Consider the following 27,699-nt stretch of genomic DNA (forward strand, 5'->3'; position numbering starts at 1 on the left):
CATTGGACTGTTTCTGATTTTCAGTCACTTTCAGTGCCGTTCGCGGTGGCTCAACCCGCTCACGATATGTGCGTGTAATGTATTACACGATGTATGCATCGGTGTACTTACCTATGCAGTGGACGGGGTTCAGGGAAATTGGCATGAGTCTCCATGGAAATTGCGCTTGGCTCTGGCTCGGCCTCGCCGGTTTAGCGGCGAGTCGAAAAGTTAATGGTGGCGCCATCTTGTATCACTGAATTTTGGCGGGGTAAAATATCAGTATATAGAGCTTGAACAACAACGGAGTTGAAATTAACTTATTCGCGCTGCTGTTTTGTTGTGGGTGAAATAAATTCCAGGTGTATCTAAATGCCGTGAATCGTTAAATAATCGAAATGTTATCGCAGTCGTTTCAGCGGCAGCCATGTTAACGTTGCGAGTGTGTGAATACGTGTGTCAGCTTGTCAACGAAATGTTTATAATAATTTTTTTCGTTATTTTCGATTTAACTGTGATCTGCCACTGCTATTTCACCAACAACAATTTTGAATAAGGAATCATTTTGTCACGAAACATTTGAAAATTATTCTCCCTGCATCGAGAATTCATCCCGCGAAATTCACTTGTATTGTGCCCACATCCGGTAGTGTCAAAAAAAAAAAAATACATCACAATGGTTGACTCTTTAAGACTAACATGCAGCAAATTTTCCTGAAGATAGTCCATCTCCTAAAATTTCTGTGCGTCTGAAAAATTATACTGAATTTATAAGTTTGAATACCTTCAAAGATGACCCTAGTTACAATAGAACAAAGTCCTGTACCGGTAACACAAGTAACACCAAATTTACCCAGTAACACTTCTCCAGTTAATGAAAAGTATAAGATTGCAACAGCTCCCTGTAAGTACTTCATTACAATAAATAGTGACTCGGATGAAACTTTGAGTAATATTGAATCAGTTCCCAATAGTCCAGGGAAAGAAAATTCGCAAACTTCAGTTAGAAGCTATTCCAGTTCAACTAATAACCATCAAAAGGATAAGTATCCTCGAAGCAAATCACCCAAAAGAGATAAGAGCCCAATGGCTTGTGAAATTTATAGATGCATGAATATTGAAAACACAGAGGGTGATCAAAGTAATGAATTGGCAACTGGCAGCATTAATAAACGCCAGAGAATAGACATTGGTAGTACCTTAATTTGTAATGACAAGAAAACAGAACCTCGACCTCAATATTACATGGAAGACTCCTTAGCTCAAGACCCTTTTGTACTAGCTGAAGTCGTTAAAAAAAACATAGGAGGTATTAGACATAACATAATTCCTGAGAGTCCACAAGAAGTGCCATGGCTCAGACATTACGAAAGACCACGTGCCATTCATCTAGTCTCAGCCAAGAATACTAGCCAGTTTGAAGATAAAGGAAAGGAAAATTTACGACAAAACCAAAGCTTATCCTGCGCACAGAAGAAAAATTATGAGACAATTAAGAAGCCTACTAATGTTATAACCGCGGGTGATACAGCTCAACCCGATTCTTATGCTGCAGGACACTTGTTGAGAGGTCGACATGAAAAACAACCAAAACCAGTTACCCGGACACTTGGTAAACGGGGGAGGCCACGAAAGCGGAATTGTCAAATGTCTGGTCCATCTTCAAAAACAAAGAAAAAAACGCAGGATACAACTTCTAATACACCATTCAATTCGGAACAAATATCAGCAGCTAGTGATGGTGAACCAGGAGTGAACAACAGTACAAATAGGCCATCTGGCAATGGATTAACACTAAATGGTCATGCTTTGAGTATATGGGAATTGCAGACTCTATTTTTTAAATTCTTGCAACACGGGCATTTTAGAGTTGATCCTGAGCAACCACTGATCGTTACGTTCAATAATGATGAAAATAAAAATTTTGCTGCAAGAATGCAATGTTACGATCCCAAGGGGTATCACACGCAACCTTGTAACACAGATGTGACGAATAATCCTGAAAGCCAAGAAAATCCATATTCACACCGACACTTTTCAACTAACAATGATGTTAGCAGACATCATTCGAAGAATAATGGATGGCCAAATGACAGAAATCGTTGGAATTGTAATAGCGAACTCCCTACTTATACAAATCCAATATCGAATTACATGCAATCTCAACGCTCTTCACCTTCATATTACCACCAAAACTTGTATAACAACAGTGCAAACCTAATGGGAGACAACCTTAATAGTGACCATGGATATGTGAATTCGAATAACCTGATGAACAATGCTTTGAATCTCCTACCAACTACCAGTAACATTAATACTAACATCAATTTTAATCAGAATAATCAACGTCAATATGAGAAACCAGTAAATAGCCAAGAGATGGATTTGTCAACGATAAATAAAAATGCAATGTTGAACAACTGCACAAACTCGGTTCCTAGTATCTCTGTAAATAATCTGAGTCCCGACTGGAGATCCGACAACACCAATGGAGTTGTATCAAATACGGACTCGATGAACTTTTTGAGTGAGGTGAGCCACACATTAGAAGATAGCACAAGCCTGAACAATTTTATGCACAGTCAAAATTCACCGAACAGTGTATCAGATTCTTGGACGAATAGGACGAATGATATGCTCAACATTAATAGATATTCAACATTTCCCCCATGGCAAGGATCATTTCCAATGTACAGCTCGTACTTGAATAACGCTGACCCTTATTACAAGAATATGTTCAACCCATGCAACACTCTAATGGCACTTGATCTCCCAAATTACCCTTACCAATATACTATGGAGAATAATTTAACTCAATGGATGCAAAATATTACTCCAGGTGATACTGGCAATTCTGCATTCAATGCTCCAAGTTCTCAATATCCTCGTATGAACTATGGATTCTCGGAAGTAAATCCGATGAATCAAGGAATAAACCTATCACTGTCAAGTGAAGCCACAGTTAACACCGTGGTTTCTGAAACGAGGTTCACAGATCCTGATGAGACAAATTCAGGAATGGAACATAGAAATGCATCGAAGCATAATAGTATGGAATTGAAGAATAACAGTTATCAAAAAGTTGAGTCAAGTGTTAATAACGAGATGCAAAAAAGTGCCAGAGGTTATAGCGAGCCCATATGTGTGCCGTATTCAATGGGATATAAAAATGACATACAAAGTCGTGATATTTATGATATTGATGCAGCAAATGTTGTTGACCATGATATTGATATCTTGGGAGAACAAAATCTACCTCCAATTCAGGATTATGTTAGCCGGGCGCTAGATAATTGTGAAGGCTACTTTAATCAGGCTTACAGAGCCAGCGATTCTTCAAACTCCAGGACTCTCACTGACCGATGGAATAATACAGAAACAGAATTGACCAAGTTACGACAGGAGCTGGCTGATTTTACCAAGCAATATTCCGAAAATCAGACAAGATCTGCATCATCAATTCTACATGATGACGGTGAGTATTGATGTGGCATTTTTACTTGCAACAATTGAGAGATATTTCAGTTCTTGCAAAAACTAATTTTGAAACAGCCTATATTCGAAAAATTAATTTTCTTATTTCAGTTTACAACTACATGATAATGCAAAACCTCAAAACGACTCAATACGAATCAACCAAAACAAGTACAAACAATAGTTTTAACTATTAGTTATCTATACATTTTTATACTAAGAACACCGTTTTAAAATTGTTCTATGATATGTTCAATCATCATATACCAGTGGTACCCTAATCACACAGAAAAGGACAGTGAGTTTTTATGGTTTATGTTAGAGTCGTTAAAGTGTCTGAAAAGCTTAAGTACCTATCAATTTTGCTCGTTTTAACATGCAGTAAATATTTTGATATCCGACTAGTTTAATTCTATTTCATTATATGACATCGCTTTATATATCTGATCATACCGTGTAATGATAACATTGTGCACTCAAATGCGATGTACATTAAATCCAGCAAAAATTTTATCAAACAGAAGCTCGTCGAATGAATCATGATAATATTCATTGAGTATTTAATGTACACGCAAATGAAGCACAATCATCTCATGAATTATAAAGTGATTAGTTAGGAATAATAATCAGTCAGTAATTTGAAAATTTGCTAAGCCATTCATTCACTCGTGTTAATTTAAAAATGAATGGCGTTGAACTTTAATTTTAATTTGAATAACTTAAATTCAGAAACAGCAAAATGTTGATAGTATTATCACTATTACCATTCAAATTTTGCAATTCGAATAAAGTGTCGATTTAAAATTATGCATAATTCAAAGACGTGTTTCCTACTAGTGCTTAATATTGTATTTAGACCAGATGTTACTCACCTTGTTGAAATATGTATGCGTAGTATTAGTGCCAACAATTTTATCTATGAGAGAAAAAAGCTAATATTTATTTTATTATTTTAGTAAATACTTTCAAAAATGTTCAAGAGATAGTTGACTATTATGTTCAACAAAAGTTAAAGGTGTTATTGTACTTGTTTCCGAATGTTATTCAAATTTCAACAATTTTATATTTTGTTATATTCAAAAAGCTCATCATTACACCAATGCTCAGCTTGACGAAAATTGATACTAAAGTTTTATCATCTTTTGTTATAGTTCTATATTTGTTTAAATATTTTTATATAATATAAACTGATATTTTTCTCTTACTATTAACAACCTTAACATTTGTTTTTATGTTCTTTTTCTTATCACCATTAGATATTAAGTGTAATGTCACACTTGAGTAAAATGCATGTATTTTACATTGTTAAAGTTTTGTATCGCTTATATCTTAAAAAAAATAAAGTTAAACACAACGTTGAATCTGTAATATCTTCACATCTATGACATCATCTACCTTTGTCACCTGACCTTGGAGGGCATACATTTTTTAATGCACCGATTCATTGCAGCTATAGAACTCGTCCTTTTGAAAATAAAACATAACATTCTGAATGTGACATTTAATATTATAAAATTGAGTAATGGACACGCGTTTAGGATTAAACAATGACTAAAAATACTTCTTTTTATTGTCAATAAAAAATTATTTTTTTATAAAATATTTGGAGGTACAGATACTGTAATGACTTAAAAATACCCAATGGTCAACATTGAATATAAACAGACAGCAAATCCACTGTCAGTAATCTGTGAATTTGAATATTTCGGATTCTGAAATGGTACAGTAACTAAAAAGTACAATGATGTTAAACAATGAAAAAAAAAAACAATACCTTAGAACAATTTTATTGTCACAGGTCGATGATAGGCTCTAAAGTTTTGGCAAGTAATCAGTTAAAATCTAAAATTTCATCCAATAGTCTATGAGATGAGCTTTACCTAAAAAATAATAAAGTGGTATACAGCAAAAAAGTGTAATTGAAAATCTACAGTCATAAACTTGACTTGGAAAGTTTGATTTAATTGATGCTTAATTTGGTCAGGGCACTTAATACTAGACCAGGTCACTGACTGGGGGTTTCTGGTGAAACGAGTCAGAACTATAATAGAATTCAATAATAATAATAATTTACATGAACTATGAAAAACAATACGTGAGATATTGTGAATGATGCGAATAATTAGAACTGAAAATTATTACACTTTGTCAATAGATACTTTTTCATGGACAATTTTTTACAGTATTGGATAGTTAATTGTAAGACATCATTAAATTTTAACATTATTTTAATACTTGGTAATGATTTAAAAGATAAAACTTCAAATTTTTGGCAGTCAAGATAGAATCAGTCGCAAAATAATGGAAACATGTGTACAGAAAAGTGATTCAATTAAAAACAGTCGTTAATCAAGTAAGAAAACTGCTATTGCTGCTTTATGCCAAAAATATCCTATTCAATTTCAAAGTATTTCTCTGATAATTCATGTGCGTCATTTTTTACAATTGGTAAAATAATATCCCGACTAAATTATGGCAGTCAATATTTATACAAAATATTTAAATATTTACATAATTACAAAAGATCGTGTGTGCTAAATGCAGTCTTGCTACAAGATAACATGCTATGATGCAGTGTAAAACATACCTCATTCCATTCCGCTAATGTCTGGATTTTGCACATTGTGTCACCAAGCTTTTGTTCAAGCATTGTGAATGTGGCCACGCATCTTATTTCATCCAATCATTATTAGTCAGGATATCTATGTTGCTTTAATGTTGTTACTGTCTATCACCACTCAAAAATTAATTAAGTACTAAGTAATTTGTTTTCGTCAAGTGAACAAAATTAGCAAAAGAGGTCTTACAATATTTTTGTAACAACACTTAAAGTGTGCTCCCCAAAACATGTCTTTCATACAAAAATTCTTATCCATACTTAATTCGCACTGGGTCCCTCATTTCCAGCTATCGATAGGGATTGCACGTATTTCGTCACAATTTGTTTCTATCTAGTTATAGTCATGAGTTTATCCAATTATTCAAGCGTTTAAGTTTTTACATTACTTAAAATGAGTCCGAATGGTAGTAATAACTAGACATACCATGATCACATATAGCTACTGCTTTTATCAGCTGACGATCAGATCATTGATATAGGGCTATAAAAAGTTATGCATGTTAGTTTTTTCATAAAAAATTGTATGCTTGTTCAACTCGAGAATAAATATTGAATAAAATTATGGTCACGTTAGCACAAGCCTCACAGCAACAACATTTACCTCGTTTATAACGGAGTCATTTCTGTTGCATTTTTTTTGTCTTTCTTATTGCCAGCAAAATCTATGGCAAAATCAACATCTTCGCTGTCATCCCCGAGAAGTCTACCCTCTGTGTTTTTTGGCCTTCCGAACAACCTGCAGAATAAAATATAATATTTTTAATGTGAGTATTAACGGAGTTGAATGTATTGTTAGTAATAAAATATTTATAATTCTATATTACATTGCCACTAGTTTATTGTTTATCATACGTTTCTTTATTATCTTTAGAAAACTCCTTATCATTGTGAGTTCAATAAAAACCGTGCGGCCAAACAGTATTATCTAATGGCGTAATTTATTTTAGGATAAAAATCAACGTACAAGGGTTAAAGGTCAACCTTGGGATGATGCTTTATTTATAAATGGAAATACGAGGAAAAAAAAAAGTAATAAAACAGTGAAACGTCACACTAAGCCTCTCCAATAGAAATAGTGTGGTTCATCGTGACTGAATTTCGTCGTTTAGTCGGCTGTTAATTACTTATGGATTTTTTTTTCTTTTGTTGGCAAAAACGAATCATTGTGGTGTTTGAGACAAGAGACCATATTAAATCATGTTCTGATTCGTAAAAGAATTGTGAATTCTATTTCAAATTCATATCAAATGAAAAATTGTATATGATTCACGTTCGACATAAACAGAGAAAATCATGGCAGATTTTCATTGATTGGAAATAAAATGAAATCGTGAAAAATAACAAAAATTACGGCGTGAAAAAATTATTTGACCAAATTCTGAATGTACTGACAAAAAGAAAGTCGATGTCATTATGTTAGTGTAAACACAAAACTACAAATCAAAACATATTAAATAAAAAGTATTGCAGGTGATTTTTTATTAACAATAAGAATAAAAATTTCAGCTTACAAACTTCTCTTTCGATCGAATAAGCGTATGGAAAATATACAAGAGGCTTCAACAACAGAGAAATTCTTGTTATATCAATATTTCAATCATTTAACTGGAACAGTATTAGGCTTTCACACAAACCTATTCTAAAAGTTAAACTTACAAAATTCTTAAATATGTAGCTCAATCTCCGAATCAGGAAGCTTTCGCAGCCTACATAAGAACTCATATTAATATATGATATTCGCAACATTTTCATATACCCTACATCACAAGATAAAAAATTTAAATAACAAACAATCAACAAAAAAAAAAAATTCACTACTAGAATCCAAGAGAACTGTTCTTCATGACCTAAAATTTCCTGGAAGCCTAGCTATAGATTGAATTAATATATAATTGAATTGAATGGTTTACAGATTCTATTTTTATAGTATCCCCAATAATAATAATAATAATAATCATAAATGGAAAACGAGTCTAACATCAGTCGATGCATCAGCTACATAGTGATACCGAAATAACTTAATTAAAAATACATAATGGATGGCAGTGGCATATAGGAACCTATAGTGCATAGGTTGCCGTACTTGAATGCTTTTTATTCTTCAAGAATTAGGTACAACGTTTGGGGCTATACGTTTTGGTGGTTTGCATTTTCTGGGAAAATCGGAAGTGAATGGCTCGACTGAGCATACCTTGATAATGTGGAAGATGATCTCAGTAATGCGGGTATTGTTTCGTCGTCTCCACCACGATGTATAGATATTGTGTCCAGGTCCATACTTCTTGCAGCAAAGTAAGCATGCATTGCCGAAATATATTCCGACGTTTCCAATTCTGGTCTCGTTGGTTTACGATATCTGAGTAATGATAGGCGCAAAGTTATAGATAACACGCTTGAGAAAAAGTATCTAATTCTTTCGACTTAGTGGTGGCTAGCTCAAAATTACTTTCAACATATACCTATTGAGGTGAGCTCCATGACTAACATATGCTGATTCTGGTGTTTAAGATATGTTTTTCAATTACTTACAATTTCAGCATGAGCGAGCTTCCAACAACGGATACTGAACTCAGTGCCATAGCTGCTGAAGCCATCCAGGGTTGCAGAGTAAATCCTAGAGGACTGAACATTCCAGCCGCAATTGGAATACCCAACAAATTATATATACTAGCAAATAAAAAGTTTAATCGTATCCTGCGAACAGTTTTTCGTGAGAGATCCAGGCAAGCAATAACGTCGAGTAAATCATTCTGTAACATATTTTACCTACTTATATATACATTTTCAAATTGCGGCCAAGCATCACTATAGAACAAATGATTACTCAATAATTTTTTACACATATTTTAGCTAACAGAATAAGACTTACTCTCATCAATACAACATCAGCTGCCTCTACAGCAACATCAGTTCCAGATGAGATTGCAATACCAACATCCGATTGGGCAAGAGCTGGACTATCATTTACACCGTCACCAACCATTGCTACTCTTAATCCTTGTTCTTGCAATCGTTGAATTTTTGCCACTTTGTGTGACGGTAATACTTCTGCAAAAACTCTACTGATACCAACCTAAAAAAGTGTTATTCACGGTTTCGTTAGTAAATGTTGGGGTGTGATGGTATTGAGTGGAGCATGAATCATATGGCTATCATAATTTGATTATAAAATTTTATTACCTGCCTAGCTATAGATGCGGCAGTTTTTCTGTTATCACCAGTCAACAGAATAACTTCAAGTCCCATTTTTTTTAATGTATAGACTGTTAAATGTGCTTCAGACTTCACAGTATCAGCCACGCTGATCATAGCAACTAAGGTTCCGTTTACAGCCGCCAAAACAGCAGTGCGACCTAAGTCTTCTTCATCGGACATTCTCAAGTCAACGTCTGTTGGTACATTAATTACATTCCTCTTCATCCATTCTCTATTTCCTATCGCAACTTCGTATACATCGTTAGAATCAGTTTGATCTCCGTGAGTATCTGGACTTAATAATAATTGTAAATCCAAGTTCTGTCTTTCCTGAACGGAACCAGCTGATAGCACGATGTCCACAGGTACGCCGTTCAGATTAAATGTCCCAGTTGTTGCGTTTCTGGCTTGGTTTGTGTAATTAACAACCTTCTCTGACTTTACGGCATGTGACATCATGACAGAAAGATGAGACACTTTACACTTCAGACCACATCCAGGGACTGCTTGAAAATTTGTACACTGCCCATTCACTTCCGTTCCAATTGTTTGTTTCACGTACCTTTCAATAGCTGGATCAAACAAGTATAGGCAATAAAGGAAAAAGATTTGTAAATCAATTAACATTACATCACCGACTGGCTTCCGTAAAACTACAAGTTTTGTACATCAAATTTACCTGACGCAATTGGATGTTCACTATTGACTTCCGCAGTTCCGACTATTGAGAGGAGTTTGGCAATGGAGCAAAGTTTGTCATCAACAAACAGGCCAATTCTAGTTACGATAGGTACACCGTGTGTGACAGTTCCAGTCTTATCAAAGACAATACACTTAACTTTGTGTGCATTTTCAAGTGGCTCTGCTCCTTTGATCAGTATACCATTTAATGCTCCAACTCCAGTGCCAACCATTACTGCAGTTGGTGTGGCTAGACCCAAGGCACAAGGACACGCAATGGCAAGCACCGATAAGGCGCACCGAAATGCGTACTGGAAAATTAGTTCTTCTCTGTTCCCGCCGTTTTTCTTTATGTAGTCGTCGTCAGGTATTGGCAATTTGCTTCTGTCAACGTAGCCAACAACCGTCCAAGCAATCAAAGTTATTGTTGAGACAGCAATAACGAAAGGTACAAAATATCCGGCTATTTTATCAGCTAATTGTTGGATAGGTGCCTTGCTTGTTTGAGCTTCTTCAACCAAACGAACGATCTGTGCTAAAGTCGTGTGCTCTCCGGTGTGAGTGGCCGTAATTATTAGTGGTCCATTTTGATTGATTGACCCTCCAATAACAGAAGATCCAGTCTTTTTTGGCACTGGCATGCTTTCACCAGTAATTAAACTTTCGTCGCACGTCGAATGACCTGAGATAACTTTACCGTCAACTGGGACTTTGGCACCTTGAACTACCTTTAGTGTATCACCACGTTGCACTAAATCAATACTTATTAAACGCTCTGAAAGTATTTCATTATTGGCACCCAACGTAACGAGGGTTGCTTCCGTTGCTTTCAAAGATAATAATTTGGACAGGGCTTCAGACGTTTTTCCCTAAAAATTCAAAATGCATTTTTTATTTGACACTTTCAAACTCACACATGAAAAATTTTAAAGGTAATACCTTAGCAACATGCTCCAACCATCTTCCTAAACTAATGAACACTAACAACATTGGTGGGGTGTCAAAGAAAGTTTGCGGACTAGTTTGCTGCTGCATTGCTATCGCCGCAGTTAGAACGGCAACTGAGTAAACATACGATATCGTTGTGGTCATCGAGATGAGAACATCCATGTTAGTGGATCCGTGTTTGAGCGCCCTATAGGCTTGGACATAGAAATGCCAGCCGCCAAAAAACTGTAAAAGTGATTGTATTATGCATGGTGGTCAATTATTTAAGATGCTCCTGAAGATATAGGGTAGAAATATTATTCTTAGTGCATTAAACAAAGTATTCGAAGAATGACATGTTGTTATGTAGTACCTGGACGGGAGTTGAGAAGACAAAAAGAATCAGATTTTCCCACGAAAGACCGGGTATTATGCAACACATATCGTGGTGAGTTTTCTCACCTAAAGACATAACTAACATGAAGTACGTCATTGCTATCATGCACGGCACACCAAATATCAATGATATCAAAAATGCAACACGCCATTTCTGAATCTCTTCCCTGAAACAGAAAAGTTGACACAATCATGACATGCATTATGATCGTTAGCGTGAATCAGAATGTAGGATACGTGGGAAAACGAATATGTGAACCTACTTGTGGTCCAGATAGCCTCTATTTTCTTTGTCTTTATTGCTAAATAAACTAGCAGTGAAACCTAATTTGTTGATACTTTCGACAATGTTTCTAACACCAGTTTGCTCTGGATCATATTTGAACTTTCCACGTTGAGTCGTGAGCGCAACCACTGCAGAGTTTACACCAGGTAACTTCTTCACGGAAGACTCTATTTTATTGACACACGAGGCACACGTCATTCCTGCAATCTGAAAGAATTGTTAGATTGCATTCGTATCATTCACATATAATAATATACCAGGCTTATTTCCTCGATTTCTTCAGCTAACGTAAAATCATTAATTGACACTTAAATTGTAGAATGTCTATTGATATTTGTTTATTGAATAAGGAACGATTTACTACGATGGTATTCAAATATAAGTTTTGTACCTTCAGCTCAACTTCTCCTTCTCCAGAACCGGGTTCATTGATCAAAGACGCTGGAAAGCCGAGATCAGAGATACTGGAAGCAATATCAGCTGGTGCTATTTTTTCTGGGTCATATTTGACCTCAGCTTTTGCAGCTAATAGGGCGACTAAAATATTGTCTACCCCATACAATTTTTTACAGTGTTTTTCAATGGCAGCAACACAAGATGCGCACGTCATTCCCTGTGACACAGAAGGAAATAGTTTGTAGATTATACAATTTAGGTAATCAGGTGAATTTTACAGAAACTAAATGAATAAAAACTAAGAATCATGTAGGTACCTTGATGTGCAAAAAACATTTCGATAAATGTACAGCGTCAATTACAATGTCACCTCCGCCGTTCAATTGCACAATTACGTCTCCGTTTTTCAAGTTATTATTCGTTCCAGTATCAGCATGAGGTTTTTTCAACTGTCCATTAACTTCCTTAACAAATGCATCAAAGCCCATCTCTTCAATATAAGTTGCTATTTGATCAGCAGTTATATCACCACTGCTGAAGGATACTCTTGCCTCTTTAGCGTCTAGGCTGACATCGATTTCTTTCACTCCTACCTTTTCTGAGATTACACCTACATGCACACAGTTCAATTTATGGCTAAATTAAGTGAAGTATCGTAAGAGTTGTATTGAAATTATAAGACATTATCATATCATTATAGTGATGGGCAGTTTTATAAAATTTAAAACTATAGGTAGATTTGAGGAGGAGCCAGATCAGTTACTTGAAAATGCAATCATTGCGTGTTCTTTATTTGATTCGTCTCTTACTAAGAAGTTTTCAGACGAAACTTACTTGTTATACTTTTAACGCAAGACCCACAAGTCATGCCGTCAATGTGTATACTGCACGTACTTATTGCAGGTTTTAAAATATCCTCACTTGCAGTATCGTTTGTTAGTAAAGGTAGAGATACGACAAAGCCCATGTCTTCAATTGCTTCTGCTAATTCTTGTGCTGTAGTTTCATTATTCTTGTATTCAATATAACCTGCTTTCTCTTCTAGGACCACTCTAATATTTACAACGTCATTTCGGGCACCTATAGTTCCTTCAATATTTCTCACACAACTCTGACAGCTCATCCCTTCAATAGTGATTTTGATTTTAGACGTACTCGGTGTACGGTGGTTAGCATCTGGTATTCGAGGGACCCGCACCAGATGCGTCGTGCTTTCAAAATCAGCGTCATCTTCCACATCCCTGCAACAAATATAACGAGAAAATTTTTAATACTCCTCTCACTCTCAGAAATTGTTCACTGGTATTCCTATTATGTTAAAGAGAACTGTAGGTGAGGTGAGAGAATTGTAGTCACATACAAAAGTTACATAAATGAAGTAGTAAAAATGTGAAAAGGTCAGTTTTCTAAACGCGGTCATGAAATATTTTTACTTTTTTGTACTTGATACTTTACTGTAGGAAATTTTCTGACAATCATTAAGATCTTAGAGCTAATCATTGCATATAATAAGCTCATCAAGGTAGAAAATGATATAAATTGGCTAATCCAAAGCAAGATAGTAAAAATATCACAAAAAAGAGATAAACTTCTTACAATCGAAAATTAATAACACGATGGCCTTTTACCACATACGTTTTCGCATTCGGCTTATTAATCAATACAGTTATTCCTCACTGAACTGAATGCGAATAACGTTTAGCTCTTTTGTAAATAGCAAAAGATAGTGACCAACTGTCATACGCTTACCACACAATATCTGAGGTACCACACGCTGAGGTCAATAGTGGGTTTTTATCATCACTCATGGTTAATGCAGTCAACTATGTAATTTACTAATTTAGCAAAAATTTTCGATGCACCGATAAGCTGATCAGATGAAACTTCAAGTAGATTAAAAATAGAAAATTAAATTAAATGTCTTCTTTAGGGTGATATTTTTCTTTTCTCTATTATGAATTTACTGCATTTATGGTGCGATTGATGAGTCACCCTTCATTATCTGTACTGTATATGCATATGTTAGCTCATTGTGCCTACACAAGTATCACAATTTCTGTTCTTTGGCAAATGATATACAGCTTGTCTAATTGTAAAATGAAAATCGTGTCGAGTCTAGTCGTCATCGACAGAAATCAATGCAACAACTACGAAGCGATTGTGAACTGTGTTTGTAACTGATATGAAACTTATATGATAATCATTTTATGCAGGAACTGTAGAACGAAGGCTGCAGAATATCTGTGGCCCTATCACGTTACACCGACTAGCTTATATTATCAAATTCTTACAACAATTTTTAAGGAAAAAATTACGACGTCCCTAATTATTACTACGTTGCAGGAAATTTTATTCAATATATGTTAACGAAATTTAGAGTTTATCGAGCGGTGATAAAAGCAACAGTATCTTTAAGCACAAACAGCATTTGATGATTTTTAGTTCACATCGTGAGCCACTACAACTCATCGTTAATTTATAATTTCATCCATGTCTCCTTCTCCTCCGCTAAGACTAGGGTATAAATTGCACACGACACTGATATATCACAAGATAAGTATAGATGTCGTAGTACAGATGGATTAAAAGAAGTATGAAAAAAGTAAAATTGCTTCCGCAGAGTGTTGCCGGAGTCTTGAGAGCTCTGTACCATAAAACGAGGCAAGGCATAACGAGATAAGCTAATTTTTTACAACAAACATTATCAGCTTCAACCGCTGCAGGGTCAAAGATTATAAATCTTGAAACGATGAATCGATTCATTTCTATCGCGTTGACATTTCTTTTTCACTTGAAAAATCTTAAATCCGGATCGAAATTCACTAAAAGTATTTATTTGTTCCTCTTCTTCGATTCCAATTTTTCAGGAGTGAAGAAATTTTGTTTTTCTCAACTCGAAAAAAATTTGGCAGTTGAAGGGTTAAGTACTTTTCTTTAGCATCTTCGTTACGTAAATCACATAAATAAAAATAGATCATATTACTAGAAGAGCTACAAAATTTTTTGTTACTTATTATTGTTCTGGCTATTCGATCGAAAAAATTTCGATCTTTCCAAATGATTGTAACTCATTGTTAGACAGGTTGTGATTGTTAGTGATTGGAAAATAAATTCAACGATTAATAATTATAAAAAGATTGTTGCATTTCACATAGTGCACGACAATACAACGACGTCGTTAATAAGTCCCCGGATTTTGATAAATTGGTTGGATAAAATTATTCTGTTTTGACTTACCAATTGGATTAAGAAATATATGGTGCGATAAAGATTGTGCTGGTAGCACGATATTGATTGTGTGACGTATATTAGTTTACTTATATTTCAGTAACATTTTACGTACAGTAAATGGTGCGAAAAAAAAAATCACAAGATGTAATTTAAGAAAGGCTAAGAAACTCGAGTGGTTGCTAGCGTTTTTCAAGCGTAAATTTATCCTTTCTGTTGTTTAGACATGGGTGAAGAAAATCTATATATTTAATAAACAATTGAATGTAAGTAGAGGTGGGTTCAATGTTTAAATAAGACTTATCATAACTTGAATAAGTGATGAAGGATAACGTCAAGGTGAAAAAAATATGTTTTGTACCTGACTGTATTTCGAATAATCAAGAAACGCTGAGTAAAATGTTTTATTTCAGAAGAAGCAGAAGCTGCAGACGTACAGGTGTAAAAATTGTTTTCAATAAGAGAGTATTTCTTGTTGCTAAATTCATTTCTGTTTTCCAATTTCATCAAATTTTTTTCACGTCTCACGCGAAATCAGTTCGAAACATGCAAGTACGGAAAATCAAGCAAGTTAAGATCAGGGTACTCAATCATGAGTTACATTAAAAATGCTACGCAATAACAATTTCGCCTGTTACTCGAACAGCTATTAATATTCTCAATACCATCTTCACGTTAATGTTATTTGTTGTTTTTTTACATTCAAAAATAACTTTTAGGTATGCCGTTGAATGTAGAAAAAACTTGAATACTGCAGACGGTACACAAAGTCGTCGGTTATTACTTGTTATTCCATCTGGCAATACTCTTGTCAAGAAGGTATGTCTGTTATTCATAAGTAGACCAAACCACTCTTGAGTAAGAGCCACGTTCACGACGATTTAAAGTTTTGGACAAACGTCTTCTTGTACTTTGTCTGAGCTCACTTAATCTATTTAGACACGAATGCAAATACAAAGTTGAGTGTGACTTTTAGATTGATCATTGCGCAAGACGTCAAGTCTCGAAATCTGTCGAAAAATGAATAACTTCTGTAATTTTGCAAGTCCAAACCTTCTTGTACATTCCATCGCAGTTGCAAAAACAAGATTATCATCAACAAAGCATTTTGCATTAACATCGCTTTGGTTTCTTTGTGCATTAGTTGTAAGTTAGATCGACATTTTCACCACCCATTGTGTCCAGTTTATAAATTTAAAACGGTATTACACATAAAATTCCCTATGCAAAAGTATTTCCCGGGTAATTATTTCAAGAGAAAAAACATGCGTAATTTAATAAGAGAAAATATTTATTAACCGTAAAAAAGTATGACAACAATGAAATAAGACAGCATGTGTAATGAATTATACGGTGACATTGAGTGCACGCATGTAACACGAAACGTGTGCAACAGTATAATAACTTACAAAAATATTTGGAATTATTAAGCCGGCAGGTATTAACAGGTGTTCAAATACCGAATTATTGTTTCAAACGAATGTTTACAAGTATAGAATTGCAAAGCTTGCGATCAACCATACTTTTCACGCGCAGGTAGCTATCATCGGGTCGTGTCGTTTGAATTGACGGTAATATATGGGGCATTCGGTGTCAATTCGACTAGGTCCTCGCCCTCAGATTTTTTGTTATTACTGATTTTTTTTTTGCGGGAACAGGACCTGAAATACTTTCACTTTTTTCCGACAAAATCCCCTACGAGCAATGACTTGCGAAAGCTGTAAAAAGCTTCCTAATTTTAAAATCCGGAAAAAATATCAAAAATGCTACATTTCATTCCGATCGTTTTGGGACGTGATCTGTGACGATGAACGATCTCGTCCAAGGTATTCAGATACCAAGAATATCTTTAATTAGTTGAATTACGTGAGGTTACTATTTTTTCGAATTTTTAAGAAATTTTGAAAAGTCGATAAACTTGTCTTTTCAAAATAGAAACAAAGAAAAAAAAAATAGATTCTTTCACCAGTCATTCGTAGGGGATTTTACCGAAAAAATGTGAGAAATTAATTTAGGTTCATGAAAAATTTCAGGAGAAACAATAAAGAAGAGGATCAGGATCTGGTCAAGTTGACATCGAATGTTCTATTTTTTTTCTCATTTGATCTGATTAGAAATGTACCGGGTTTGTCTACCCCTACTATATGTAACCCAAACGGTAGAGATTAAATTTATAGGGACATAATGAAAAATTCTGAACAAATTTTGTTAATGTTGCATGCGTTTTATTGACAGGTGAGGAATTTAGCTTAAAAAGTCTACGGCCACACACTTCCGGCGAAAGTCGCCATCTTGAAAAACGTATTTTATCTCACATCTCGAAAATGGCTGACTTTAGGCTGACTTCCGCCGGAAAAGTGTGACTGTAGAATTTTTAAGTTAAGCTCCGTACCTGTTAACAAAACACATGCAACATTAAAAATATTCGTTTAGAATTTTGCATTATGATTGTGGTAGATGTCATATACAATAGATATCATCTAGGCTATTTGCCGATAGATCACATAAGATTTTTTTAAATTTACCTCACTTCTTCCGTCACCTTTATGAACGAAATTTACTGTTCTTAGAGTAAATAGCGTACATATTTGTGTAATATACAGGACTGCATGAGTATGTAGTAATTATGGATGAGCAAAATTAAAATTCCGTATCTCCGATCACGACGATAACGCTACGTTAATCTAAATGCTCTAAAACCCGACCAGTAGAAAGGATTGTCGTGAAATATGATATATTTCAATAATATGACACGTCCACGCAGCGAGCAAAGTCCTGTTTTTCTTCACGGCTATCGTAACGTGCTGTCACGTCGCATTAGAAAGTTATTAGCGGAACTCAAGTCAGTGGACAGTGTTCGCAAGAGAAGAGAAGAAAAAAAAAAACAAAACCAAACATAATCGGTACCTTATCCGGAGCTTGTCAATAATTTTAACCACGTTACGTATTTTCTGCGAGATGATTAATTTATCAAAAACGTGACTTACGAATAGACACCTCGTGCGATGCTCGATTAAAGAGTATAAATTCGCGGATACTACAGATTAGCGCGTCGAAGTGAAGCCGTAAATTATTACTGGATCACCATCCACGCGCGATGATCGTGTTGAAGTTAGTAACGTTACCGTAACGATTCATGCTGAGAAAAAAAAACCGTTAAGTCGCAATTTTTGAACTGTTTGAATTTCAGTAAACTGTAATAAAACAAAATGTACTCATATTTTGCAATCTTATTGTTAGTGACTTCAAAATCATAGTAAAAATAAGTAAATAATAATTTTTTCCCAATGTTTTGTTATGATAGCGTTATACTGAGAAAAATTTCATTTGTTACAGTAACTAGAAAAAGTTGAGTAAAACAGATATCGTTAAAAAAACTGTTTGAATATTGTTGGAATTACTAAAAACGAGGTACGCCTAACCATTTTGCGCTATTGTCGATCCTTTTCTGGTTATTGCAACGCAAAATCAGTTTCTGAGGTTTACTCTACTTTTTTAGTTAAACAAGGCTTTAACGTCAATTTATCGTTGCACAAGCATTAAATTTTCGCAACAGTTGCGAGAAAATGCAGCAACAGTGATCGTAATGAGAAAGAATAGTAACGGATACCCGACTTTCCGGTGACAGCTAGGAAACTAATTTTCATTTTCTACCTAGAACTATATTTTTCGATTCTGGTAAAAAATGAAAATAGTTAAGGACTGAGCGGTAACCGGAATTAAAAATTTCTCTCAGTTTACTAACTTCAACCTGGTGCTAAATAAAATATGACAAGTCGATACGTAAATATCGATTTTGAAATCATCCATAAGAAATTCAACAAAAAAAAATAGGCAACATTCTTCCTCTCCTCGCTTTCTTCACACCGTCAATAATATCCGTAATTAAACATTTTTCCGTGCAAAATGCAAGGCAGTGCATCGCTTCAGTAAACACGGTACATACCTACACCAATTACGCATAGTGCATAATCAAGGGGAAGTTATCATTAGAACACGTGTACTTTTCTATCTACACAAAATGATACAAATACTGACCCAAGGAGCTTTATATTTTCGAAATCTCGCTGATATTCGCAGGTTTTTTTGTCAGCCTTGCTGAATGAACTGTTTGTCGCGATATCCGTTAAGTTCTGGTAAACCAGTTTGGCGCCATGCACCAGAGGCCCGGTAAACTTCGTCATTTCGACACGCTTTCACAAGACTTGTTGTTTCACTTTGTCAAACTTAGGATTAATTTCATTCTGCAGTAGAAAATCGGAATAGTTGGCAACAACTATTTTCCAACCGCATATAGGTAGATCTTTTTAATGAAACAAATTTTCACCAAAATACTTTCACAGTACGCGTAAACAAGAATGCGGGATATTTCACATTATATTTCACAAAACTATCACAACTGTGTCGTTGATCGATTGTTTACGTTACGGGAGATAAACGCAGGTTTTTTCGATCGAAAACTTGACGAACATTTAACTCGACGCATTGTGTTTAGTTTGTAGAACAACAAGTCCAATAGTATTATACAAAGACAGTAGTGAAATTTATAATAACCGGATGTCGTTTACCACAGAAAAACCATTTTACACCACGCGTACAAATTTGCTAAATTCAACATTTTCGAGTCATTTATTACGGCTAATTCAAGACGAAGTGAACCGAGAATAGAAAGCAAACAGATTTCGTTGATCCAAGATCAAGACTACGCCGCGAATGAAATTCTCGTTCAAGAATCGGCCGGTTGACGGTGGTTTATAGCATGGGAAAGGGAAAAATAAAAATACATTGCAGGTACTTGAGTAGGAGAGAGAAAAAGAGAGGATGAAAATAGTGGGGATAATTGTGGGTATCAAGCAGGAAAGTCTGATTTGGCAACGGTAGACACGGACGAAATTAGAGCAACGACGATTATCCGAGTATGTGTAAGATTTCCTTTGTTGCTTATCGCGTGTAACCACTTGCAATAATTGTTTCTAATCAGCGATTCGGTTTATTAAACGCAGCGATAACGTCGCTCTCGTTGGAAATTTTTTCTTTTTTTTTTTTTTACGTACATATCTCAGAGTATCAAGAATTTACTTGCATGTACGGATGTTTACGTGTAACGCGAATTCTTAGAGGTAAAGTGGTTATATTTCGTCAATCACTCGATTGGTCTGCTCTGCGTGACGAGGTTCTTTCAGTTTGCAAAAGTTCGAAGAAGACAACGATATATCTCGCCGACTGCAAATGGTTTTTTCCTTGTTCACTCTCGGATCGAAAGAGCACAAAGTCTTTATACATTCACTTCGGTTAGCATGAATTAAACTGCGTTTATTTCCCGCAAGCCGGCGAGTTTAATTATTGTTAATATTCTAAATGCGTATAACAACGTCTCTCTTGCTGCAAATTGGCTAAAGCCAAGAGCAAAGTAAATTTGTCTTGTTGTATAATGCGTAATGTAAAAACGAGGATGAAGAGCTGGCAGCCAAACGTTCTAATGTTCATTTGAATAAGTTAGTGAAGTCCGAAAATCAAAATTTTGTCAAATACGTTGAACCCTCGATGCTTTTATAGAATTATGAGGATAAAACTGAACTGCATTTTTCTTTTTTCAAAAAATTTAATATGTTTGTTTAACTTTAGATAATGTGTAGCAAGATTATTCGCCTATATACGAAAGAGTATCGTCGTATCACCGCATGAAATTTCCTTTCCTAACAACGACAATTACGAACGTGATACGATCAGACGATTATCGAATCGACTTTACCAATTCTGTGTAAATACATGTAACATACGCATTTCTCACGACGAAAATACTTCTCTCCCGGTTCTAGTGCCACCTGTGACAATGACACGAATAATTGCCTATACTTCATTTTTGCCATTGAGATCGTATTGTTGAAAGAGCGAACGCTCGATTTTGTGCGTTATAATTACTGCACGCGTTTGAATGAGCGTAGCGTTGTTCTGAATCGCGAAGAAAATGAAGGAGAGATCGAAGTATGCAGGCACGTGTCCCAGATTCTATCAGGTGTAAATAGTCGTCATTTGTGAAATCAACTGCACCTTATAGTGCAGCGAGTATATCGAAGAGTGTACCAATTCGACGCCGTTATAGCAGCAGATAGAGAAAATGAAATACGTACACAACCAGACACCACAGAACCACGAAATATCTGATTCGTCGATCTTCAATTTCGTGAAACCGGTTTTAGAATCATATTTTTAAACCTGTTGTCTGCCATCGGTATTTCAATAAATACAAAACGGTTCAAACACATTATACATACAAATCACGGTTTCTTTATTACAGGCGTGTATGGTTTTGTCGGATAATTTATTGTCCAAAGTACGAAATTATCAACGAATAAGCTTTTACAATAGAAAATAAAAATTTATATCTCGTATTAGTTTTAGTATACCGCACAATTTTTGATACGTAGATAAAATATATGCCAAGTTGAATGTAACACGGCATGCACAGCGGTGAACCGCTAATTTCAATTAATTTACACAATATATCGAGATGCTGTATTTTTCCTTGAGAATTAATATTTCCAAGTAACAGTGGTGATTAGGTACAACTCAGGCATTCAATATTTCAAAAAAGAAGACGAACAAAACGTGTTTATCGCCGATAGTAGTGATGCTATAGTAATTATTAAGCTTATCGTGTGAAACATACGTACATATCTACTGAATGTTTTATGTAACTCGCACAGCGGCTATGCTTATGCGCAAACATATATTGATACCTCAAATAAATTCTACGAGACAAAAATTTATTTTAATAAAAAACGTCGTGCGACGGAAATATATCGGCTGGATCTCGAAACCGAAACGATTTATGCGATCGTCGAAAAATATGTTTTTACGAAAACCTGGTTATCTTTCAAATTTACAAACATTTACGCCGCGGAGAAACAAATACCTAACTGTTTAGCGATTAACAATATTACGCAAAAGCGATTGACCGGGAATTCTTCTAAGTAGTAACGGTCGATATTATCGTACAATCTTCTTAAAATACAGTTTAATACGCGTTTTATAATCATAAGCGTATGTGTGGTTTTTTCACTCAGGAACAGCTGTTTAAGCAATAAAGAAGAAACAGATACACGTAAATCGAGACACAGTCGTATACATAGTATAACGTTATATACGGAGATTATTTACTGCAAAACGCTTCATAATAAAAGCGCAATAACAATTTCCAGCAATTATCACCAAAGACTATTGCACAAATTAGAGTCCTTGAAAAGTATGATGGCTGTAATAATCGAATGCATCTTGCAGAATATATTGCGGTGTAGATGTATAACTGGTTTTTGTTATTAAAACCCCCATTAAATTAACTCAGATATACATGCAAATATTATAGGACTTTACGGCGACGTCGAATTGATTGTTTCCAGCTAGTGACTCGCGGGCCGGAAGCAAAGCTCGGAAACTCGGAAACGTCAACTTTTCAACGTATAAGCTCCATTGTGATATCGGGACAAAACAAAAACATCCTTTCATTCATACGGATAAAAGTTTATCAGAGTAACGACTCATTGACTAGTAGTTGGAAAGACAATTGCCCATTAGGGTATCTTATTTCATACACTTCATCATATACCTACATATGTGTACATATATATTTCTCTTTTAAATTTACTTACCACAAACTGTCGGTTTTTAGCTTCTGATACCGAAAACCGTTCGCACTGCTCTTCATTATAAAAAAATTAATTACAGAATAATACTAATTTAGTTAAAGGAGGATTAGATATTAGAAACGCGCACAGCTAGTCAGTCACGCACTGTTTTTCCATTCACACACGGACGCGGTCATAGTTTAGTTTCTTTTCACACGACTCGTATGTTTAAACTACGATTATACAGTGTATATATCACGTTCGTCATTTACGATTACAGGTATAGAAATACGTTCAAATTCTATTGAGAAAATCGTTGAAGCGTGTTGAAAATCAGCACCTGAAACAACACTTGAATATCGTGTTTGTAAAATGAAAGAGTTTATACTTTCCGGAAAAGCACTGTGAACGATAATTCCACGACTGATTTAAACAAGATTAAAACCAGATTCTTTCCGTTGTTATGTATATTTTTTTTTTTTATTTGTTTTTAAACACGACCCGAAACGCGATCGAGCTCTGGTTATAATTTTTTAATATCCATAGCAGGTAACCGATATAGATGCGTCCGGTACAATAACCATTCGGTGACTGATAACGCAGAACGGACTGCCGCGGCTGTTCACACAGCACTCGAGGTATATCCACACCTTGTCGGAGTAACTTATCTGTTGTTATTACCGGTAAAGAACAAATCGAATGTTGCACCAGGAAGAGTGAGGGAGCACTGAGCGCGGTGTTTGCTTTGTGAAATTAAAGCTAATCCGTAGGTGTTTTTTAAACTCCGATTCACAGTCTACTCCGAGTCATAAGTCAAGCGACTCGCAATCAGGCTATTGAAATGCGAATACCAAATTGGTGGGGTGTTGAAATAAACAAATTCATGAAAATTTCAAATTTATGTTACCGCGAGAAAGGTGGGACAAGAATTGGAAGGCCTGATTGTAAGTAGAGGAATTCAGGAACCACCGAAAGCAGATAACGATTAAACGCTCAATCTCTGATAGGGCCGGGTGCAATAAACACAACAATTGAAACTGGTATTGTACGAGACGTCTCACGTCCGCAAGTCGGAGTCGTGCGCAATGTCAATATAAGAAAACGCGCCGGACTCCGAGAACGGACTATAATCTACGATAGGTCATCTTACACGTGCGGAGCGAGAGTTACGTGACCCGATGTTCTCGATGCAGACACGTCGGTCGAATGGGAATTGCATGGTGAAATATTGAGGATAACTGCAACGTCAATTCTATTTCCGGCTAAAAATCAATTCGGAAGAAAACCATAGGCTTCGCTGTGTTTGCGTGCCCGGGTGCACCCGGAAGTTTATGATTACAACTCCACAGTCAAAGGTGAGTAACTAAGAAATGATAAAATGTATATTGTTAACATTGTCTAAGTATTGAGGTTGAAATTATCGTTACCGAGAGCAATTGGCACGCTATGCAGTTAGCGTAATCGGGTAGCACGGAACAAATGCACTCAAAAAGTGATGAAAAACAACTTCTCAACCTTCGCAGAGGCAGTTACCGTGTTGAAGAAACCGCTCTCAATCGTTTTTAATAACGTTTGCAGATCGGCGTGTTGATTCACGTGGAAAGTTATTTTACGCAGACATTTTTTTCCTGGATCTTACACGGTACTCAAATTACAAGAAAAAAGAAAAACCAAAACACGCGGTGAACATGCGGTGACTGAATTTTAATTATTACAGCAAAGGTTCGACACGTGACTTTGAATATTTATCCAGCACTTGGTTAGTCCACGTCTAATAAACGGTGAAAATTTGGTGAGTCTGCGGAGCGATACGTCTACGGTGAAACGAAAAATTCAAATGAACATTATTTTAGTTTTCATAATTATTTCACGAACACGCTCACGTAACGACTAGCTAATAACATCTAGACGATATGTGACGTGTTGTAACTCGTTAGAAAGCACGTAGTTACCGCTGACACCGCATATTGTACCGTATCACTGTAAACACAACTGTATGAACGTGGTGGAAGAGTTATGAAAATATGGGTGTTTGTTATAAATACGTAAACTGTTACCGCTTGTTGATTATCAACCGGAGGTAACCGACACTTCTTTGTTATATATAAACTTTAAATATTGAGATCTCTCGATATTAACAGCCTCGAACTTGACGGTGAATGGATCAGAACTGGATTGCTCACGATACTCCGAATAACGTCGAACTATACCGCGAGTAGTTTTTACGAGATTTTTTTTCCCACGTAACTCGTGTGCATTAGAGAAAGGGAAATCCCGGTCCATGGTCAGGGATTGTTCGGTCAGTCGGGACCTAATTTTCTATCAGGTGTCGAAACGTTATACCGATCAAGTTTACGTTTTCACACAACGTAAAGTCGACTCTGTTAATTCTCAATTAGGAACTAAGTTTTGATTGAGTGAAAAGTTACGATAACTTACCCAGTCTTCGATACTTCGGTTTCCATTTGTTGTACCCGAGGTTGACTCGTTTCTTCTGGAACAGACGTGATCTGAGGATGATACAGGCTATCCGGACTGTGACTGAGTGATAAACGATTGCAATAAGCGCGAGACGAACCAGGACGAGAGTTGAACAAAGACTAATATTCCGTGGTGCGATTCTGATAGAAGATTAGTGACATCGAGTACCTCACAAATATGAACTACTTTCGGGAAAAAGAGAAAAAATGAATGGAAAAAAAATATCGATACGCCAACGCGTTACGCTGCCCGATAAGATATAACCATTGATTCTATTGTACGGAACGTTGCAGTGGACGGGATACTTTGTTAGATTCTCTGTTTTCCGAAGACGTTAATCATGACGCAGTTCGCCGAGAATGGCAACGCGGGATGAGTAATTCCTGCAACTCACACGCAACTTGTTCAATTGCTGGGAAAAATAGATTTGTATCAATCTTCAACGGTCGTCACATTTAAAAAAAATTTTACTTCAATTGCATTCGCAAAATTAAAGGTGAATATACGCACTCGATCTCGTGTAGCGAAGTAAAAAAAAAAAACTTGGTTCCAGAGGAATCCTGCTTGTCGAAAGTTGTGTGGATTAAACTTCTGTTGGTAAAAAATACTCTGGTATGTTTATTATAATGTGTGACCGAATTTCAAGGAGCGTTTTGAAAAATCTAATGGATCAAAGTATGCGATTAGAACCGAAAATTCGCAGGCAGACATTCTAGTTACACGAATCTTTCACTTGGGAGGTAAATGGAATAATGAAACATGGCACATTGATATGTATAATATTAATACAGATGTGACTTGACTTCACAATCACATACCTAGCTCATGATCGTTCTTGGCAACTGATGTTTTTTCATCTCTATTGCCATTGATTTGCCACTCCATCTTCACCTGAAATGAAGCACTGAATAAATACGTGTATTAAATCCGCAATAACGTTTATTGACGAAGGGAACTACATTCTACGTGGATACAAATATTCCAACAAGAGGAATGATCGGGTTCATCGGCTGTAGCGTTGTTATCAGCAATGAGATACGATTCTAATTGAAGAGAATATAAGGAAAAAAATTCGGTGTTTTAATTACAATTATTATGATTTATACTGACGCGGGTTTTAAAACATTGTGTACTAATTTTTAATCAAATTTCCGGCTTATTTCGAAGAAGTCATAATTCGAGTTATACGAATAGTAATGATCTAACAAAGATACCATTAGAATACCTGCACATTTGTGTGCACAATACACATTTGTGAATCGGACGAGTGAAGTGTGCAGTTAAATTTTCGATTAAATTACATTCAAGTGCAGGTTTATCATAAATATGAAGTGCCGATTCATAAAATTCTTAGAAAAAAAAAAAAACAACGAGTGGCTACGAAAGTGACATTTAATATCGTGTCGTTCAAATTTTAGCGCCAAATTAGCGGCGCTATCGGTTGCATTTACGTCATACAGCTGCAGCCAATCGACACGGTTTTTAGGAATGCATATAACGTTAGTTGAGCGAGAAGGAATGATAGTGCTTCTAAACTGCATCTTGGAACTTTCTGTTCACGTTTAAATGATCGATAATTATCCGACGGCGGTAAGATAGCGTCTAAAAAAAGAAATTGCAGACAACTTATGAAAAACAATGTTATTGATATGGTAGTGATAACATTGCCATCCATTGTCTGGATCTTAATCAGGTAATAAGTCGATGTCTCTAATCTCAGTTATACAATGGCTGAGATTTAGAAACTGCTATAAGCGAATTAATGTTCACCGACACAGAGCATAAACGCAAGTGCAACGTCAATATCGGTTCTAACGTTTAAAATAAAAATTGTTCCGATATACAGAAGCGATGACCGCGTTATTGTGGAAAACAACGAAAACATCACGATATGCTCAGTTTCCCCACACATAATTCGGGTATAACCTTAAATCGTTGCGAATGATCTCCGACGTTATTTACCACGCGAAATCTGTCTGGCAACGAAATTCTGAAAGAAGACGGGTATAATCTCCGCCTTATCGTGTTGATATTCACATATAAATCTACATATTATAAATAAAAGTAAGTCATATCCTGCAGCAAAACTGTAGGGTTACATAGGCTGTCAGAAGGCTACGTGACCGTGATGCGTGGGACGGGGTAAGGAAAACACCTTCGCGTTCATACTGGAGTTTCGATAAAGAACGGCTGTGACAGTATGACTGTGATACTTACTTTTAATTAAATAACCCCGTGCATTTCCTCCCCAATGATATGGATAACCGTCGTAAATATCTATTGCTATGTTCAAAGTGGGCACAAAACACACACTCACAAGACAGCTGATTCACACTGATCGATTAACTGTTTCGACTTCAAGTCGATTCGGCAGTCTCGATTCGAATTAAGAAATATCAGTGCTGCCAGGT

The 27,699-nt window shown here is 35.7% G+C and overlaps 2 protein-coding genes across 14 annotated transcripts; one reads left to right on the forward strand and one right to left on the reverse strand.

Annotated features, from left to right (window-relative positions):
* Positions 1 to 619: 619 nt before the first annotated feature.
* LOC107224516 (putative uncharacterized protein DDB_G0282133) lies at positions 620 to 4,763 on the forward strand. The gene is made up of 2 exons (XM_015664590.2): positions 620 to 3,454; positions 3,565 to 4,763. Exons 1-2 carry the CDS (start codon positions 772 to 774, stop codon positions 3,648 to 3,650), a joined length of 2,769 nt encoding a protein of 922 aa, XP_015520076.2. The 5' UTR covers positions 620 to 771; the 3' UTR covers positions 3,651 to 4,763.
* Positions 4,682 to 27,635, reverse strand: LOC107224522 (copper-transporting ATPase 1). 13 transcript variants are annotated; one of them, XR_006903686.1, is made up of 15 exons: positions 19,221 to 19,892; positions 12,789 to 13,195; positions 12,272 to 12,564; positions 11,950 to 12,171; positions 11,536 to 11,765; positions 11,250 to 11,439; positions 10,889 to 11,122; positions 9,948 to 10,818; positions 9,254 to 9,840; positions 8,943 to 9,146; positions 8,603 to 8,823; positions 8,265 to 8,429; positions 6,041 to 6,809; positions 5,228 to 5,333; positions 4,682 to 4,917 (listed from the first exon to the last, which is right to left on the reverse strand). XR_006903686.1 is itself a non-coding variant. In XM_015664599.2 (15 exons), exons 2-15 carry the CDS (start codon positions 26,171 to 26,173, stop codon positions 6,680 to 6,682), a joined length of 3,873 nt encoding a protein of 1,290 aa, XP_015520085.2. In that variant the 5' UTR covers positions 26,174 to 26,179; positions 27,506 to 27,635; the 3' UTR covers positions 5,006 to 6,679. The 13 variants fall into 13 exon arrangements, 9 of the variants coding, with proteins under 9 accessions (XP_015520085.2, XP_015520082.2, XP_046592264.1 ...); XM_015664599.2 differs by lacking the exons at positions 4,682 to 4,917; positions 19,221 to 19,892 and adding exons at positions 25,247 to 25,298; positions 26,107 to 26,179; positions 27,506 to 27,635 and having other exon boundaries at positions 5,006 to 6,809; XM_015664596.2 differs by lacking the exons at positions 4,682 to 4,917; positions 19,221 to 19,892 and adding exons at positions 25,247 to 25,301; positions 26,107 to 26,179; positions 27,506 to 27,635 and having other exon boundaries at positions 5,006 to 6,809.
* Between the last annotated feature and the right edge of the window lie 64 nt (positions 27,636 to 27,699).

This window comes from Neodiprion lecontei, chromosome 4 (genome assembly GCF_021901455.1).
Source record: "Neodiprion lecontei isolate iyNeoLeco1 chromosome 4, iyNeoLeco1.1, whole genome shotgun sequence".
Lineage (NCBI taxonomy): Eukaryota > Metazoa > Arthropoda > Insecta > Hymenoptera > Diprionidae > Neodiprion > Neodiprion lecontei.